The 20,199-nt window shown below is 39.1% G+C and overlaps 1 protein-coding gene across 1 annotated transcript in view; it reads right to left on the bottom strand.

Annotated features, from left to right (window-relative positions):
- Window positions 1-499: 499 nt before the first annotated feature.
- LOC136884482 (arrestin domain-containing protein 2) overlaps window positions 500-20,199 on the bottom strand; it is a 53,561-nt gene continuing 33,861 nt past the window's right edge. The window contains exons 6-7 of the mRNA XM_068229835.1: window positions 10,151-10,721; window positions 500-2,038 (exon numbers count right to left, since the gene is read on the bottom strand). Of these exons, the coding sequence (XP_068085936.1) occupies window positions 1,914-2,038; window positions 10,151-10,721 (696 nt within the window). The 3' untranslated portion in view covers window positions 500-1,913. The remainder of the gene's footprint in view (window positions 2,039-10,150; window positions 10,722-20,199) is intronic.

The raw sequence follows: 20,199 nt of genomic DNA, 5'->3' as shown, positions 1-20,199 counted from the left end.
GCGGAGTGTAGCCTCGTGGTGAACGTGACAACATGGCACAACGACGCCATTTGGACCCCTTTTGCAGGGTAGAATATTTAGCCGCCTGGAAGCAGGCCAGACACAGACCGAAATCGCCGTATCCTTGAATGTGCCATAAAGTGTCATTTCCAGGTTTTGGATACAATTTCGAGACACAGGAGATGTTAGTCGTAGGCCAGTACCAGGTCAACCAAGGGTAACCACCCCACAGCAGGACCAATATCTGATCTTAACCGCCCGACGAAATCGGAGTGCACCTGCAAGACAATTGTCGGCGGAGCTTGCAGCCATCTCAGGGATTGCCATTTCCCGGCAAACTGTGTACCAGAGGCTCAAAACAGGGCTGTTTGCCCGACATCAAGCGGTGTGCGTCCCGCTCATTCCAGCACAGAGACAGCCCATTTACTGTGGAGCCGTCAACATCGAAACTGGACCATGAATGAATGGAGGCATGTGCTCTTCACAGATGAATCCCGCTTCAGTTTGCAGAACGATTCCCATCGCGCATTCATCTGGAGAGAACCGGGTAGCTGATACAACCACAGGAACATCGTGGAACAGGACCAATATGATGGTGGTGGCGTCATGGTGTGGGGCGGCATCATGTTGAATGGCCGTATGGACCTGCATATTTTCACGGGTGGTCCGAGGAATACTGTTAACGCTCGGAGATACAGGGATGGAGGTACTGAGACCACACATTCGACTCTTCAGAGATACGGTTGGTCCAGACTTCCTCTTAATGGACGATAATGCCCGACCGCACCGTGCTGTTCTGGTGGATGAATTTCTGGCTGTTGAAGACATTTATCGCATGGACTGGCCATCAAGGTCTGCGGATCTGAATCCTATAGAACATGCATGGGATACATTAGGGAGGCAAATTGCATCCCATCAGCCTCCACCAAGGACCCTCCAAGACCTTCGCATTGCCCTTTCGGAGGAATGAGATCGACTGCCACAAGAGCTCTTGGACCATCTCATAGCGAGCATGCCACGTCGCTGCGAAGCATGTGTGGCCATTAGGGGTAACCATACACCCCATTAACAGCATATTCTGTTGTGGAAGACATTGCCAAGTTTTGTTAGTTGTTGTCAAAGGTGAACCTTAGCTATCAGAACCTTTCTGACACTGTTTTTTTTTGTGGACAAGTTGTGTGACATATGGTGTGTGCTTCATCTTCCGTTTGTTCAGCAATCCGTCTGACATTCCTATCAGACGGTATGGCCTTGTTTAGTGACTATGCTTAACTTTTGGACACTAGTGTAGTTGCACAAATTAGTATGTTGAAGAAAGCCTCATTTTTTTCCTACATAAATTATGGTATATTGCATGTTTCTCTTATTTTTAAGAATTTATCCCACTGCTAGTCCAAGAACCACAAAAGCTGTTTGCTTTTCCCTCAATGTTAAAACAAAATGCTATCAAATCTTGGCAAACCTTCAGCAATGTTGAACAAGATTTGACAACTTTTCTTGTGTTGTGAAATATTGAAGTGAAAGAAAATTCTGATGGCATACAACAGGCATAAGACAGGTCAGTATCGACTAAGAAGGACATTCATGATAGAGATCTTCAAGGGGTGTATCCTTATCCTTGTGAAAGATCCTGTGTTTCTTCCATCTTCCTGTCTTATTATACTTTATGTGTTCCGTTTCTACAACATCAACAGATAACAATGAAACAATCACTGCCTGATGGCCATGATTGAAGGCATCTGACATCATGGTTAGGCACTTCGAGTCCTGATGGTGGAATAAAATATTCACATTTTAAACATTAATGGACTCATTATCATTAAGTATAAAAACTGCTTTAATACTTTTCGGTGCTTTGAAAAACAAGAAAAAGATATGCTACTCTAATTCTCACTGAGTAGAGGTGCTGCCCCTCATTGGTTGAACTGGTACATGGGATAGCGAGGAGCAAATCCCATTTCTCCATGAGTGTGATCGGAGTCATCGTTCTCCTTTATATCCTTCCTTCCAAACACGCACTCCTCATAACTTGGTGGGGCTGAAGGAGAAAAACAAATATCACTGAGACGATAAGATAAACACAAACCTAACAATAAAAGCATTCAACATACAGTTAAATCAAGCTCAATTTATTTATTTCATATGGCAAAAGAATGCATTGTTACAATAGTACAAACAAGGTTTTCATTGGAGCTCCTAAAAGAACCATTTCTAGTTCTACTCATTTTTGTCATATTGCTCTAATTGCTGGGAAATGTATAAAGCAAAACTTTAGGTCCAACAGCCAATGTGGTTGCTATCTTGGCACCAGTCAGGGGTCACATGTAGGGCAAATTTGGACATGCAACAACGACAACCCTGATAGGCCAAAAGATATAGTGATAGGTAATGAATTTCTTATTATTCCGTATTCAAGAGCAATATAATGTAAAACAAAAGCATCATTCTCTTCATCCTTGTTTCAGCTGAACTGAATTCTAGAAGATTCTTCAAGTGCTAGTATTTTAAGTGTTTCACCTGGTCTTCTGTGAAGTGCATTCTTCAAATTGGAAGAAAATGGAGAATTTACACAATGAGTGTTTAACGTCCAAATCTTTACTTGTCTTGCACTAAATTTCAACAAACACATGCTTGCTTCATAAATTTTATCTATAATTCATGTCTTGCCTTAACTTTTATTGATTTTGACTGATGATGGTCTTTAGCAAGACTGAAACAAGTTTCATCAAATATATGTAACTTTTTTAAGGTTACAATAAATAGTATTGAATAGGTGGAAACCTTTAGCGTACAGTACAAGAGATATAGATTGTCCGTTTGCAAATGGCTCCCATAAGTAGGGCACCATGAAGAACTAGTGGAGTGCAATCTATATAATGGTTTCCATGGTATCAGTCAAGAAAATTCAATACGGTGACAGTTAAGACAAGATTTCAAAACAAGAAATAACATTCTCAGAAGATTAATCTATGAGCCCATTTGGTATAAAATCCAATATACACCCTAAAAAATCAACAAAAATAGATCATAGATTACTGAGATAATACTTGAACACTATCACCATATAAAATAAAAACACAGGTATTCTCTGGAAACCACAAACACAAATATCACGAATAAAGATGTTTACAAAAAAAGCACTCATCTCCAATTAATTCTAATTTCAGATTAAAGAGTCCTGAAATTTATATTTGGTATAATTTTTAATCTATATGTATGTCTACCCTTTGGTCTCATTTCCTGATACCATGTTGGAGATTAGGGGAGATGAAATTATATGGCATGCTTTTATGGCCAGATATCCTCCTCAGTTGAGGAGCTAGTGAAGTTGAAGTGAATGATGAATGAAAATGGGTAAGGAGAGGGAATCGGTTGTGGCCTATGGATAGAAAATGTCATCGTATCCGCCTAGAATGAAAATGAGAAACCACAAAGACAATTCTCAGGAGAGCCAACGGTGGGGTTTGAACCCACTTGTCCCCCGAATACAGAGCTTAGCTCCATAGCCATAGAGCATTAACATGCAAGGCCACTCTGCTCAGCTGCAATTTCTCATATTCATACAGAAGATGTATGAAGAAAGAAGGAGATGGCAAGCACTTGTACACCACACCTGGGAAACTGGAGTTGGGAAATGATGATGATGATGATGATGTTGATTATGAACACCAGATATCAGTGAGGCTACATAGTGGTGTGCATGGCAATTGCTAGACTGTCAGCTGTCTGTCATCATAATGCTGAAAATGTAATCCATTCACATGCCTAAATCAAACCTCACCCTCTTTATACAGGGTTATTCCCCTAAGATGTTACATGGAAATAACGTCCAAACCATTAAAGATATCTGTATGTATTCTATTTTCATATTCCTAGATGATACCTAGGGGTTTGTGAAATAATGTGCTATGTATTCTCATGGGGTGATTAATAACCAAGATACTGATACTAACTCCACATTTTTAAATGGAACAGCACAAATACATACAGCTGGCCTAAAAGTTCAACTGCGTATAAGTTCAAATATGTAACTATTTTGAAAATCAGACAGTTACTTTTTGAGATCTCAATAAGAACAGCATGTGCAGTTTCACATGCCGCATCAGACGGCGTGAACTCAGGCAAGGACATATTGATGCGCAAGCAGTTTCCTGGGTGTGATTCCAGCCACAGGCATGTAAGCATATCGTACACATGTGATGGGTTTGCAAAGTGTGTATGACAGGCGAACTCATGACAGGACAGGGAGGGTTGATGGTTTTAAAAGGAATAAAATAATTACTTTGACTTCACAGGAGCATAACGAAAACTATAACTGTCACTGGTTTGACTGTACAGTACATACTATTGTATGAATTGAGAAATAAACATAGCACAGGATACAGTACATGCCTGGTATCCGTTTTGTGGCTGGAATCGATGCCAGGAAACAGCTTGCGTGCCAATATGTCCTTGGCCGACCTCACGCTGTCTGATGCGACACTTAAGAGCCCAAATGTATTTTTTATTGATATCTCATAAAAGTAACTGTCAATTTTTCAAAATACTTACATATTTGAACTTGTATGCAGTTCAACTTTTAGGCCAGCTGTATGTATTTGTGCCGTTCCACTTAAAAATATGGAGTTAGTATTGTGCCAGTTCACTGTTCCCAACAAGATCTAATTGGAACGAAAATGGAGTTCAAATCATCAGAACGTCGATAATAAAGCGTCACAGTACTCCTATGAGCCGAAGGAGTAATGTTTTCATCAAGCGCTCGACGAGAAAGGAGCATAGAAGGCGGTGGTAAAGAAAGACGTGAGAAGATTGTTAAGAGTTATTATTAAAAAATTAACATTTGATTCGCACAGAAGGAGAACATCACGGATGCGGAACCAATAGCCCAGAAAATTTGAATAGCGAGAAATGGGATTATATTCGAGCTAGCCTGGATCTCATGCGACTCGACCTGGACGCGGGAATGGTGTAGTATCAATATCTCAGTTATTAATCACCCCATGAGAATAAGTAGTACATTATTTTTTACGAATATGAAAACAGAATACCGATATCCTTAATGGTTTAGACGTTATTTCCATGTAACATCTTAGGTGAATAACCCTGTATACTGGAGCAGACCTATAATGTAACTTAACAAAATGCAACCAAGGCAAACCCATTCCAAAAACTTAATGCACACATCTAAACCAAATTTAACCCCATATATATCCCTTGGCATACATACTGTAAATAGACCAATAAACTGCCACTTATCAGAAGCTACCCAAGGAAGACTCCAAAAAATATTCAAACAATACACACACATCCATAAACAAAGCCCAACTTCCTATGTATGACCAGTAAAGCAGGCCAATAATAATCTGATAGATACGCCTGTTGAGAAGCTATACTGTCTTGTTGGCATTGCACCTCCAAAGTGATCAAGAACGACTGAAGGTTGAGATCGCTGAAGCTCACTTACTGTTTGATCATCAACAATCTCAATCTAGGTTGAAATCCAGGAAAAGTTTCCTCCAGACATCAAAGCCAGGCAAGACTTTCCTTGTGGAAATCTAAGCAGCGAGACTGGATGGAGCCACGTGAACATCTTCTGGCTGGCTACAATGAAGACTGGAGTGTTTGGAGGTCCCTTAACCGATTAAGAACTGGTGTCAGCAGGGCTAAGTCCCCACTTAAGTTATGGGGCTTCACATCAGAGGACAGCAAGTGCGACTGCGGTCAAGAACAATGAACCATATGAACCAATGTCCTCTCTGCCCATTTTCATGCTCAGAGCAAGATTTAATGCTTGCTGATGACAATGACCTAGGTGTGGCTCCATTTTGGAAAAGCACCATCTAGATGTACAGTAAATTTGGTCAACTCCTTTGTCTGTTTGTTTGTTTGTTTGTTTGTTAACTTTTGTAATTTTTGTAAATAGTTTAATTACTATTTTATTTTAACTGTATATATTAAGTATGTTCCTGACACGAGTAAATAAAAAATAAAATTTTATTTATTTATTATTTATTTACACTGTTTACGTGCACATTGGAGCACCAAAATCAACCTTATGCAATAAAATCTTCAAAAAATAAGTACATAAAAAAATAAGTTCCTTTTTTAAAACTTGATAATTTTTTCTTTTCTCAAAACTCCTTCATTCTAGATGATCTAGCAGCCCGTTCTTCTGCTGATATAACATACTGCTTACGTTTTGAAGTTTTAAGTGATAGTTTAGTATATTTGTTGTTTAGAATCTTCTTCTCTTCTCTATTTACAATTTGCTCTGTAGTAATTTTCAATTCATCCAAATCCGTTTGTATTTCTTTAAATCACGTGTTTTTTGTTTTACTATTCCAAAAGAAATCAAAAAGCTGTTTTAGGAGTCGTGGGGGCCTAGAGTAAAACGGAACGTCGAAACAGACGAGCAGACAGCCAGATGGCGTCAAATTGAAATGTCTGCACATGGTAGCTGAGGCCATACGATTATTATCATTACCAAGTTATAATGGCGAAATTTAGCACTAATTGAAAAAGACCGTCTTTTTTTTTTTTTTGAAACTTTGCCATGTAATTTGTTGTGCTTGTCTCAATGGATGCTTTTTCATTAGCATTGCAAGTGACAATTTCACTAAGATATTTACATTTATTTACAACTTTTATTTTCTGAGTATTCTTTTATATAATATGTGGAATATCAACATGAAAAGATGGCATCATTTCTGTTTTCTCAAAAAATATTTTCAACCCAACCTTCACAGCTAATCTTCCTAGTTCCTCTACTTGAAATTTTGCTTCTTCTATACTATTTACTAATAGTGCTAGATCATCAGCAAATGCAAGACAATATGTCAGCGGATATACCTTATTCCATTCACGCATAATTTTTTCCAACACACATTTAAACATCAATGGTCTAATCCATCTCCCTGTCGAAGACCAGTATGAATTTCAAATGGTTCAGAGACTTTATTTCTGAACCTAACTTTAGACTTTGTGTTTCTCAGAGTGACCGTAATAAGGTTAACAAGTTCCCGATGTAGACCAAATTCAGTAAGGACATGTAGTAATGATTCACGATGGATAGTATCATAAGTCTTTTGAAAATCAACAAAAGTGATCACTAAATTTTTGCTCCTAATGCACTGATGTTTTATTGTCCATTTGAGACTGATAATTTGAAATGGACAACTTCGTCCTGGATGAAAATAACCCTGATATTCACCCAATTCACTATCAAGCTGGTCATGGATTCTGGAATACAGGATCTTAGTTATAGGTGATATCTAGCAAAGAAACTCCCCGATAGTTACTAGGATCTGATATATCACCTTTTTTATGGATTGGGTGTATAACTGCAACATTTCATTCTTCAGGCAATTTTTCTGTTTTCCAAATGTCAATGAGATGTTTATGTAGATTCTGAACATTCTGCACATTCGCATTCTTCCAGAGTTCCGCTGCTAGTTGATTTTCTCCTGCTGCTTTAAAATATTTCAGTGAATCAACAGCTTCATCATAAACCTTCATATGACCTTCACCAAGGGTGTTTTATTTCTGGGAAACAGATCCATGGCACATGATCTATCTGGGATTCACCCAATTTAACATTTGGTCTTTTCCAAGTCATTAATTTATGCGGTTTTCTTTTAAACCTGGTTGTTTCTAAAATTAGTCCACGGTTAATACAAAATTCAACTAACCGTTCGTCATTCTTGTTCGTTAATTTATGTGCTGGCCATCGTCCCACCACAACATGAAATTTTCTCTCATGTCCAGTCTTTGCATTAAAATGTCCAAGAAGAATTTTAATGTTAGTCATCATCATCATCATCATTATCATCATCATCATCATCATCATCATCATTTCCCTTTATCCAGCTGTAGCCGGGTAGGGGCAAATATGGTTCCTCTCCACTTTCTTCGGTCTTTCCACCACTCCTCTTCCAACACTGTGTCCCAGTCCAGGTTTCTTTCTATAATGCTGCGTTGGATGGTATCCTTCCATCTCAATCGTGGTCGTCCACGGCCTCTCCTTCCTTGAATTTGCATTTCCATCACCTTTTTTGGCATTCTTTCGTCGCTCTCTCGCTTTATGTGCCCAAACCATCTTAGTCGGCTCTTCTCTATTCTATCATTCATTTTTTCCACTCCAATTTCTTCCCGGATTTTCTCATTCCTTATTTTGTCTCTTCTACTCTTCTGTATCATACTCCTCAAGAATTTCATTTCGGCTGCCTGTATTCGACTCTCATCCTTCTTTGTCATTGTCCAAGTTTCTGCTCCGTAAGTTGTTATGGGTACGTAATACATCTTGTACATAGTATCCTTTGCTTCCATTGGCACATCTTTGTCCCATAACATATTTCTTACACTATGATAGAAACAACTTCCAGCTTGAATCCTTTTACTAATCTCAGCATCCAGTCGAGCATTCTCCATTAATTCACTCACCAGGTATTTAAACGTTTCCACTACTTCCAGGGACTTGTCTGCAAGTCTAATCTGACCTTTCCCTTCTTTCTCCCCTCTAGTCATAACAAGAGTTTTACTCTTTTCTACACTTATTTTCAATCCACATTCTTCAATCTTCCCATTCACCACATTCAACTGTTCTTGAACCTTCCTGTCGTCTTCTCCCCAAATCACAATATCATCTGCAAATAACATCATGTTCATTTCTCTTCCTCCATATGCTGCTTTTGCCATTCTCATGATGTCATCCATTACTATTGTAAACAGGATTGGTGATAGAACACTTCCCTGTCTCAGCCCACTAGTTATTTTGAACCAACTTGTCCTGCCAACTTGTGTTTGCACGCAACTACAACATTCCTTATACAATCATGTATATTTGTATATTTGTATATTTGTTACTAATTCATCAAGTTCATCCCAAAATTGATCTGTTTTCTCTTTGTCAGTTCTGTTCTTTTCATTTGTTGGGGCAAGAACATTTATCAATGTACAGATCTTGTTTTTCACTTTAATTGTTAATAATGCTACTCTTGATGGATTTGAGGAAAAATCAATAATGGAATCTAGAATTCTATTGTGTACCAAGAAACCAACTACAAATTGAGGAACATTCTTTATGACTCTTTCACCTGGATGTCCTTTATAGAGACGATACCATCCCGATTTAATTGGGTTCTGATCAGTATTACGTAATTCTTGAAGAGCTGTGATCACAATTTTATGTTGATTCAAAATATCTATTATTAGATGTTTCAAGTTACCAACCTTCATCAATGAATTGATATTTAATGTTGCCAAATACGAAAACTTCCCTGAGAGCTGTGATCACAATTTTATGTTGATTCCAAATATCTATTATTAGATGTTTCAAGTTACCAACCTTCATCAATGAATTGATATTTAATGTAGCCAAATACGAAAACTTTCCTGGTTTATTGAACTTAAATACATTCTTAGTTTGATTAATCTGCATGATTGATCATTATGTCTCTGGGCACTCTGACTCGCCACAATCCTCTCTATCTGACACCCCTCCATATCCAAATAGTGTCTTCGTTTGGAAGATTATATAGCTGTCCAAACTGGTGGATTCTTTCAATAGAAGACTTCCCATATTAGGTTGATTGTCCCCACCAATTCTCGGGCAGCTGATTGCAGTGGTTTCCGACTAGGTGATGGGGTTGCCACATACATACATGCATACATGCATACATACATACATACATACATACATACATACATACATACATACATACATACATACATACATACATACATTTATTTATTTATTTATTTATTTATTTATTTATTTATTTATTTATTTATTTATTTATTTATTTATTTATTTATTTATTGACAGGACAATTACCCACTATGATGCCAGTTGTAATTAAAATTATATTGAAGTAACTATCTAACGTGTCTTTTATTTTACCTGAAGTTAGACTTGCGCTGGGCAAAGTTGTCAGGAAAACCCAGCGAGACAGTCTCTCCCTCGTCCCCACCTGTATTCTTTTTATAGTTTATTACTGATACTGTTTTTCAGAATCTTTAAAACTAGAATGATTACTCTGAGAGGTAGTGTGTTTTACTGTCAACTAAGCTGATAATGCTGTACTTAATCCATATTAGAAGAAGAGAAGTAGAAAGGCACGGAAACTATGACCTTGAACACAAAGATACTTACGCATATCAGGATAAGGTGGATTTGGATCAAAAGGTGCTGATGGAGCATATGGTGCTGATGTCCTCGATAGGCCTGCGGTTGGTGGCTGGGGTCCGTGAACTCCTGGTGGCGGATTTAAAGACAGAACGGTAGGAGGTGCATATGGATCGGAGGGACCTCTCTTTGTTGGATAGGGAGATGATCCACCAGGTCGTGGAGGATAAGGAGATGATTCGCCAGGTGGTGCGGGATATGGAGCTGATCCGCCAGGTGGTGGGGGATATGGAGATGATCCACCAGGTGGTGGGGGATATGGAGCTGAACCACCAGGTGGGTAAGGCCCTGGAACAACATCTTTCTTTGAAGGGTAAGGAGAACTTTTGGGAGTAGGGTTGACATTCCAGCCGAGTGCAGGTTCACCTCCTCCAACTACTTCATTGAAAGACGGTGGTAGATCACTGTCCCTGGGGACCATAGGCGGTGCTGAGGCTGGGACCATGTTAGGGAAGAATGACACAAGTGGGATTGTTCCTATTATTATAGGAATCTCAGTCTTCATGTTTGCATGAGGTCCATCTATGACGCCTTTTATCTGAAACAGAAAAACAGGCACAGTAAACATTAAATTAAAGTACTGTATTCCACAAGTCTAAACTGTAGATTTTTTACAGAAAACATCATACCCCATGGGTCCAGTATAAGGGGGAACCAAGCAAATGTTGACATTACAGTTCTGTACCATACCACACAAATCTTAATAACTTTAACATACTGGCTGCCGAAGCAGTACACTGTACCGCTTAGAGAGTTTCTCGTAAGGCCATGGGAGTACAATGTACCACCGGCAGTTGTTGTTATATAACTTTCCCTGACAGCCCGACAGACTTCACTATGCTAGAGTACCACTATGGCTTCACAACAAATTCTGGCATGTTTGGTTTCTGCATTATGGATTTTATTTCTTACATAATTCAAATTCAATAATTTTGTAAAGCATTTTTATCTTGCAAAACGTAATAGATCAGATTGAAATGGACACTACTTACCAGAATTCTCACATTGAAAGACTAATGCCATTACTCTCAGAGTTCGTGAAGAAAACGGCTTTGTTTTTTATAACAAAACTCTCTGATAACTGGTATAAAAACACAGAAATATCTCGCATTCTGCACAAACACCCTGCTGTAGAACGATGAGTGCCTTGGGATTGAAGTGTTAAACGCTAGTAAACAAATCACGTCAAAGTCTGTTGGCTACAATGGGTATTATCGAGTAATGCAAGTTTCTAGTACCATCTAGCCAAAACCATACAGTGAAATTTTCTGTGGAACCACGGCGGTACCTCGGGATGCTACAAACTTTTATTGTACAGTATTTAGTATGTATACTTATTACGAAAAAACCAAGGGTTAAAACCTGGAAGTTGCAAGAAGTCCAAATAAAGGAAGAATACAAACTAAGGATTCAACAGAGTTTGCCGAAGTGTGAAGTAACCAGCGTTAATGAAGAATGGAAGGCCTTCAAAGACACCTTTGTGGGAGAAGCCAAAAACCTATGTGGAGTTACAAGTTCTATCAAAAGAAAAAAGGAGACACCATGGTGGAATGATAGAGTGAAAACAGCGCTGAAAGAAAGAAACCAAATAAAGAAGGCACTGGACAAGGAAAAACAAAAACAGGGACAAGAACGAAATGAACAAGAAATACAAAGACTCCAAGGAGTATACAGGAACAAGAAACTTGCTGTAAAGAACATTGTAAGGGAAGAAAAAGAGAAGAAATGGAATGAGTTTGCAGACAAACTGGAAGAGGACAGTAGAGGAAATATGAAATTGCTATACAGAGTAGTGAAAAACAAGCGAAGGGATCAAGAGACCATAAAAGCAATAGAACGTGATGATGGAACTCTGGCACAAGAAGAGGGAGAAATTAAACAAGAACTCAAGATCTATTTCGAAAAGCTGCTGAATGGAGATACAGAAAACATAACAACGGATAGAGGAGAGCCAAGTCGAGGAACCACAACTGAACCACCAATTACATGGCTTGAGGTTGAAAATGCGCTCAAGAGCATGAAGAAAGGAAAGGCAGTGGGCATAGATGAACTAAGTGCAGATATGCTGAAAGCAGCAGGAGTTCCAGGAATCCAATGGCTCTATAGACTGCTCAACAAGATATGGGAGGAAAATACTATTCCTGAAGACTGGAAGATGGGCATCATTGTACCTCTGTTCAAGAAAGGAAGCCGACGAAAATGTACTAATTACCGTGGTATCACACTCCTGTCTCATGTCCTGAAAATATTGGAAAAAATAATAGAGACCAGAATCAGAGATATTGTTGAACCAATTTTGGAAGAAGAGCAGTATGGTTTCAGACCAGGAAGGTCAACTACAGACCTTATATTTGCAATTAGGATGCTAATGGAAAAATACTGGGAGAAGAACAAGCCTTTATTTCTAATATTTTTGGACATTGAGAAAGCATACGATAGTGTACCAAGGGAAAGAATTTGGCAATGCATGAAAGAACTTCAAGTGCGAGACAGCCTCATAGACAAAGTGAAAATGTTGTATAGTGGGAACAGAAGCTGTATTCAAGTAGGATGTGGTTTGTCGGACTGGTTTGAAACAAAGAGAGGAGTGCAGCAGGGCAGCTCATTGTCACCACTTCTATTTATTATTGTAATGGATGTAGTAATGAAATCTATTAAAAGGAAAGAACATGGAGATATCAAAGCCTTCACATTTGCAGATGATGTTGCGATCTGGAGTGACTCAGAAGAGGAATTGGGAGAGAGAATACAAAGCTGGAATGAGGAGTTTAAGAAATATGGTTTAAACATCAGCAAGACCAAGACAGTGGTGATGAAAGTGTATGGGGAAGGAGCAGAACCAATAGTCAGATTAAATGAAGCTCAACTGGACAGCGTTCCAGTTTTCAAATACTTGGGTAGCGTTATATCAAATGACAACCTAGCAAAACATGAGGTGAACAATCGAATCAATAAGGCAACACAATTCTACCACCAGGTAAGACACCTGCTGTGGGATGAGCAAATACCCATGAAAACAAAAATGACATTGCACAAGTCCTATTATACACCAATTCTTACATACAGTCTCGAAACCACAACACTGACCAATAGAGATAATTCCAAACTTCAGGCAGCTGAAATGAAATTCCTACGCACTATGATCCAGAAAACCAGGAAAGATAAGATTAGGAATGAGAAAATTAGAGAAGAAATAGGAATAGATGATTCTCTCCTCAATAAGATTCAGATATCAAGACTGAAGTGGTTTGGTCACATGAAGAGGATGCCAGTAAACAGAACTGCAAGGAAGGAATTTGACAGAAAGGTAGAAGGAAGACGACCCGTGGGAAGGCCACGAAGGAAATGGATAGATTTAGTTAAGAGCGATGTACTGCTGAGAGGTCATGATTGGGACAAGTTGGTGGAGGAAGAATAGTACAAGGACAGGATGAGATGGAGGAGGCTCATATACCACACCCGGGAAACTGGAGATGGTTTAGGATGATGATGATGATTGATCACTTAAGTGAAATATCACTTGGAATACTGGTTTACTTCTAATTTACTATAAGCACAGTAGAAAGAAAGCTTTGGCCACTGGGACATTTCTTTCTGTGTGTCCTGGTAGTCAACGTGTTAAAACTACAGGGTGAGTCCCTCAAGGTTTGCCGTCTTTCCTTGCATGCAGTGTGTTTGTGAATGAGAGAGCAGTCACTGTCTCACCGTACCCATATGCCCCTAGAAAGCCCATCAACTTTGATGAATGGATAATCAGATTTAAAAACCAGATCGTTATTGGCTACAACTCGCATCCGAATAAACATATTCTTCAGCAGTTTACATTTTCAGACTCACAATGCTTTATGAATATGTTTCATATGACTTACTGTATAATCCCGAAACCACCTGCCACCGAATAAGACCTGCACCCTAAATTTGAGACGGCAAAATATGCAAAAAAATATTTTAAAAATCAAATAACTTACGTACATATTTAATTTTTTCAAATATATCACAAATATAAATTCAAACAGCTTAAAATTACTAAAATCATAACAAAAATTGTAAATAAAATTGGTACAATACGCAGATCATTCACAATTCACCGTTGTCATCTGAAGTTTCACCATAGGAACTTTCATTGTTGGCATCTTTCCACAAATAGTCCTCCTCACTACCGTCCACTGAATATTAAATTCCACATTTCTTAAAGCTTTTGGACACTAGATCGTTGGGAATGCGCGCCCATGCGGTCTTGATCCAGCTGCATATTAGTCCCACTTCAGGCCTCTTCACTCATCCGGTTGGTGTTAACGCGCGATCACCATCAGATATCCATTCGGTGTACAACTGTTTCATTGCAGTTTTGAAAGGCCGGTTCATGCACACATCCAATGGCTGTAGAATAGAAGTGAGTCTTCCGGGAATTATTGCAAGATTGGTTTTTCCTTTCCTCATCATATCTTTTACGGCGTCAGTTGTATGTCCTTGGTAACTGTCCAACACAAGCATGTTTCGTTTTTGTAACAAAACTCCCGGGCGACGTTGCCAAACGCACTTCACCCAGTCCTCAACTAACGCACTGTCCATACAACCGGACTCATGTGTTCTAACAATAACACCGGATGGCAAGTTTCGTTTCAGAAGTGTTTTCCTTTTCAGAATTACATATGGAGGGAGAATGGTTCCATCCGCAAATACGCACAACATTACCATGCGTCGTTGTTTTTCGTTACCACCTGTTCTGATGGTTACACTTTTAGAACCCTTCGTATCCACTCTATTTTCCAACGGCATTTCAAAATAGACAGGTGTCTGGTCAGCATTCCCAATTTGCGACAGCAAATAAGAATTTTGCTTCCTCAAATGAATAATGTGATGCTGAAACGCCATTAATTTTTCTTCATATGCCCCAGGGAGACATTGAGAAATAGACGTACGTCTCCGAATGCACAATCCCTTTCTCCGATAAAAGTTTCAGATCCATACGCAGCTCGCAGTAAAACCCTGTGTTATGAGTTCTTTTGAGATCTCTAGTGCTTTCAATTGACACATTTCACTAGAAACACCATATCCTAACTCACGTTTTTCTATCACGAATTTGTGAAGTCGTTCTTCAATTTCCGGAAACAATGCACTCTGCCCACGGAATGCTCTGCGATCGCCGTTACTTTTTAGAAGTATTTCCTTCTTCTTCCACCAATCATGAATACACGATTTATCAATATCGTACTTTCTGCCAATGGCACGATTTCCGCATATTTCAGCTTCGCTTACAACTTTAAATTTCTCATGCACACTAAATGACCACAGACGCTGTTTTGAATCCATTGCTTACTATTGAGACAGCACTTTCACGGGACAGATACGGAACTCGAATGTGAGCGAGGTAGACTTCCGTAACCAACAGTCTTGACTCTCGCAAAGTATGATATCCCGCGAGATCAGCTATTCGCGCACCCAGCATGGCTGGTTCCTACAGCTACAACTTGAACAAACAGCGCAATTAACTTAACAAACATTTTCATCTGAATAACATTATAATATACAACTGATGGACATGGGTGTCACTCTTCAAAATGTACTGTGTTTCACCAAAGACTCGTGGTTTTTTTGAAGTGTTATAATTTTTTAGATGTTTTTATTTTCAGTATTTTTTTAATTATGCCGAATTTGAGTACGTAATGGCTGAAGATGACCTTAAGTAAGGTCGAAACTAGTACCATTAATGTTTTAATGAGAATAAGCCAATTTTTATGAAAATTTGTGAAACAAACGACGATCGAGCATTTGCAGGAGCGGCTTTCATATTTACCGCATATTTACCCATATTCTTTGATTTACCATATTTCATTACCTTACATTTTGTGTTTACATGCCACTGTAACCATATTGAGAAAAAATCAATCTTGTTTTCTAGAACGCAACTAAAACACAATAAGACCTGAATGCCCATTTCCATGTGGTATATTGAGTACGGTAACCGCATTCAAATCTAATTCAATACTCCATGTAAACGCAGTAAATATTTACGAGAATGAATGGCTTGAATATACCCGCACCCAAGATTTAGAACCAATATTTTGGGGGAAAATGTGTGGGTGGTATTTGAGATTATACGGTAGTAGTCCAATCTTGGCACAAAACATACGTCCACACAGATCACATGAAATGGTTGGGGGGAGGCGGAACTGAGCTTGACGGAACTTCCGTGCTTGTTGTTTATCCTCTTCACATTGCTGTCGTTCCTCTTTAAATACCAAAAATGATGTAGAAACAGTGTGGCACTAAAGTGTATGATTCTCAGCAAGCATATCCCAGGATTGAGTGTTGATTCCGGTTCTTTTCATAGTACGCTTTAGCTGATCCTTGAAACGCCTCAAAGGGGCTCCATGAGTTCTTGTGCTGGAATAGAGTTACCATACAGAAGTTGACGAGGAAGCCTGGTTTCACTCATGCGATGGACGTGCCCTATCCATCTGAGACGGTGGCATGTGCTTTCTCAAGAACTGCAAAGTTGGTGACTCGGTCCTCCCATTTGATGTTCAAGATGGATCTAAGTTTTTGCAGATGGAAGCACTCTAGCTTTTTGATATTCTGATGGTAGTTTCACAACCGTTAAAGCAGTGCTGATATGGCAACAACATGGTAAACCATGATCTTGGTATGCATTGTAAGGTTCTTATTCACAAAGACACGACGAGATAAACGTCCAAATGCTGAGTGGGCAGCACCAATTCTCCTATCCACATCTTGTGAGCAATTGGCGTTTCTTGAGAGGATACTTAATAGATATAAAATGTGGTCAACCTGTTCCAGTGGAGTATCCACAATGGAGATATTAAAAGCTGGGAAATTTGACCCAGGTGACCTAGGTTTGAACCAGATAGTAAAACAATAAAACTGACCCCATTACAGTATGTGTTGAAAATGCTCTCACTCAATCTGTAGACAAGTGGTTTAGTGTGGGTTATATTCCAGAACAGATTGTGTGGCACTCCGCAGTTGTTGAAAGACACCCATGAAGCTGTGTGAGAGGGGGACGTTTATTCTGGATACACACATTCGATCCATACTGACAGCCTACAAACATCCACTAAGCCACGGTGTTCCACAGTTGTAATTTGTACATGTCCCCCTCAGCCTATTTTCAAATTTGTCAAGTATATTTTCTCATTACAGGTCACAGCGTTAATCAAGATTATGCCTGGTTCCTACAGCTACAACTTGAACAAACAGTGCAATCAGCTTAACAAACATTTCCATCTAAATAACATTATACAGTATTATACAACTGATGGACATGGGTGCCACTCTTCAAAATGTACTTTATTTCACCAAAGCCTCGTGGTTTTTTTAAGTGTTATAATATTTTAGATGTTTGTATTTTCAGTATTTTTTTAATTATGCCAATTTTGAGTATATAATGGCTGAGGATGACCTTAAGTAAGGTAGAAACTAGTACCATTAATGTTTTAATGAGAATATAGCCAATTTTTATGAAAATATAGTTATACTGTCATTGACATTACGTACTGAATAGGTGGACCAACTCTTACCCAATTTAATGTAGAATACTTGTTAATACAGATCATTATGAAGTTTTTATCATATGTTGCCACCACCATTCATCTCTGTAATGGACGAAATCGTAAGGATGGGAAATAAACAGTGTGTCGGTACTGATTTCAAGGCATTGGCTCTCACAGACGATGTGAAAGAGGATGAAGTACAGCAGAAACTAGATGCTTGGAACAACCAATTTAAGGAGTTTGGCCAAAAAATTAGTAGTCATGAAGGTTAGCAGGCAAAGAAGAAGTATGAATATTATGCTGGATGGAAAGAAGGTAGCAGAAGTTGATCAGTTCCAATACCTTGGCAGTATTGTAACTCAAGATGGCCGTTGCTCAGATGAAATCACCAACAGTATTCAGAAAGGAGCTCATTTGTACCATCAAGCCAGGAACCACCTCTAGGACAGCCAAATTCCTTTAATACCTAAGAAAAACTTGTATAAGGCCTACTTTGTACCAATAATAACAAACGGTCTGAAAACTTGCACCATGAACAGAAGGGATAACAGCAGACTCCAGGCTGCAGAAATTAAATTCCTGAAGTCAATGCTGCAGAAAACGGGACGAGATAAGATCTGGAATGAAAAGCTCTGTGAAGACATCCAAGTGAAACCATTCTATGAAATTATTTTTTCCAATTTGTTTTACTTCGCACCGACATAGATAGATCTTATGGCGACGGTGGGATAGGAAAGGCCTAGGAGTGGGAAGGAAGCAGCCATGGCCTTAATTAAGGTACAGCCCCAGCATTTGCCTGGTGTGAAAATGGGAAACCACAGAAAACATCTTCAGGGCTGCCGACAGTGGGGTTCAAACCCACTATCTCCTGGATCCAAGCTCACAGCTGCGGGGCCCTAACCACATGACCAACTTGCCTGGTCTACAAAATTCTAGCAACAACAACATCAAGATTGAGATGGTTTGGTCACTTGAAGAGGATGGATCTGAAGAGGGTAGCACGAAAATGGTTTGACAAAGATCTGAAGGGAAAGCGACCTAGGAGCAGACCAAGGACACGATGCATCTTCCAAATAACAGATGATATGCAAGGAAGAGGAGTGGAATTGTATAAAGTTGAAGAATAAGAAGAATAAGTAGTAGTAGTAGTAGTAGTAGTAGTAGTAGTAGTAGTAGTAGAAGAAGAAGAAGAATAAGTAAATAAATAAATAAATAAATAAATAAATAAATAAATAAATAAATAAATAAATAAATAAATAAATAAATAAATAAATAAATAAATAAATCAATCAATCATCTGCATTTAGGGCTGACAGCCAGGTGGCAGTTTCCCTATTAATTGCTTACATAACAATTTTTTAAAATTTTCAGGAACTTCGAAATTTATCGAACATTTCCCTTGATAATTTATTCCAATCCCTTACTCCTCGTCCTATAAATGAATTTTTGCCCCAATTCGTCCTCTTGAATTCCAACTTTATCTTCATATTATTATCTTTCCTACTTTTAAAAAGGGGCTGCCTGGCCGAGGCGGTAAAGGCATGCTCAGTTCGCCCGGAAGGACGTGGGTTCGAATCCCCGTCAGGAAGTTGTAAAATTTAAGAAACGAGATTTTCAGTTCCGGAGGTGCATATGGCCCTGAGGTTCACTCAGCCTACACCAAGAATGAGTACCACTCCTCCAAGGGCCTTCATGGCCTGTACGGAGGTGACTTTGCTTTGCTACTTTTAAATAGCTCCGCTCAAGCTTATTCATCTACTTATGTCATTCAACCATGCCAACTCTCCACTGATAGCTCAAAACGTACCACTTATGATATACATGTTAATTCCCATAGGGAATCTGAAATATTTGTCCCGAATGAGTAAATTTATAATACCAATATAAATGGTCCATCATTGGACATAATAAATTTTTCAGCTAACTCATTCCCGGTTGCCAGCATTTTGCGCCCGTGTGCTAGGTTGGGCTCATCAGTTGGTACCTAGCACACCTACCAAGACGCATGGCTAGTGCATCGAGGCCACTGCGTAAGCTACTTGGTTCCACCGGCAGTGCCAATGCACTATGAGAGACTTTGTCTCATTACCTATGGGAATTAACATCTATATCATCTGATGGCCAAGCAGGCATCAATTTTTGTTAATGAGACAAAGTCTCTCATAGTGCATTGGCACTGCTAGTGGCACAAAGTAGCCTACGGAGTCGCCTCCACGGTATGCACTAGCCATGCGTCTTGGTAGGTGTGCTAGATACCAACTGACGAGCCCAACCTAACACACGGGGGCGAACGCTGGCAACCAGGAATGAGTTAGTTGGAAAAATTATAATGTCCAATAATGGACCATTTATATTGGTATTACGTACCAATTAGTCAAGCATATATCTTCTCCTTACTCCCAAGTCATCCCAGTCCAAAGACTGCAACCATTTCTAACCTAAATACTGTTTCAGCGATTGGTCCTATAAAACAGGTCACAAACGACCGACCAAGCAACCACA

The sequence above is a fragment of the Anabrus simplex genome, chromosome 12 (assembly GCF_040414725.1).
Source record: "Anabrus simplex isolate iqAnaSimp1 chromosome 12, ASM4041472v1, whole genome shotgun sequence".
NCBI lineage: Eukaryota > Metazoa > Arthropoda > Insecta > Orthoptera > Tettigoniidae > Anabrus > Anabrus simplex.
The sequence above is the reverse complement of the archived record's forward strand: the minus strand, read 5'-3'. Positions and strand labels throughout refer to the sequence as shown.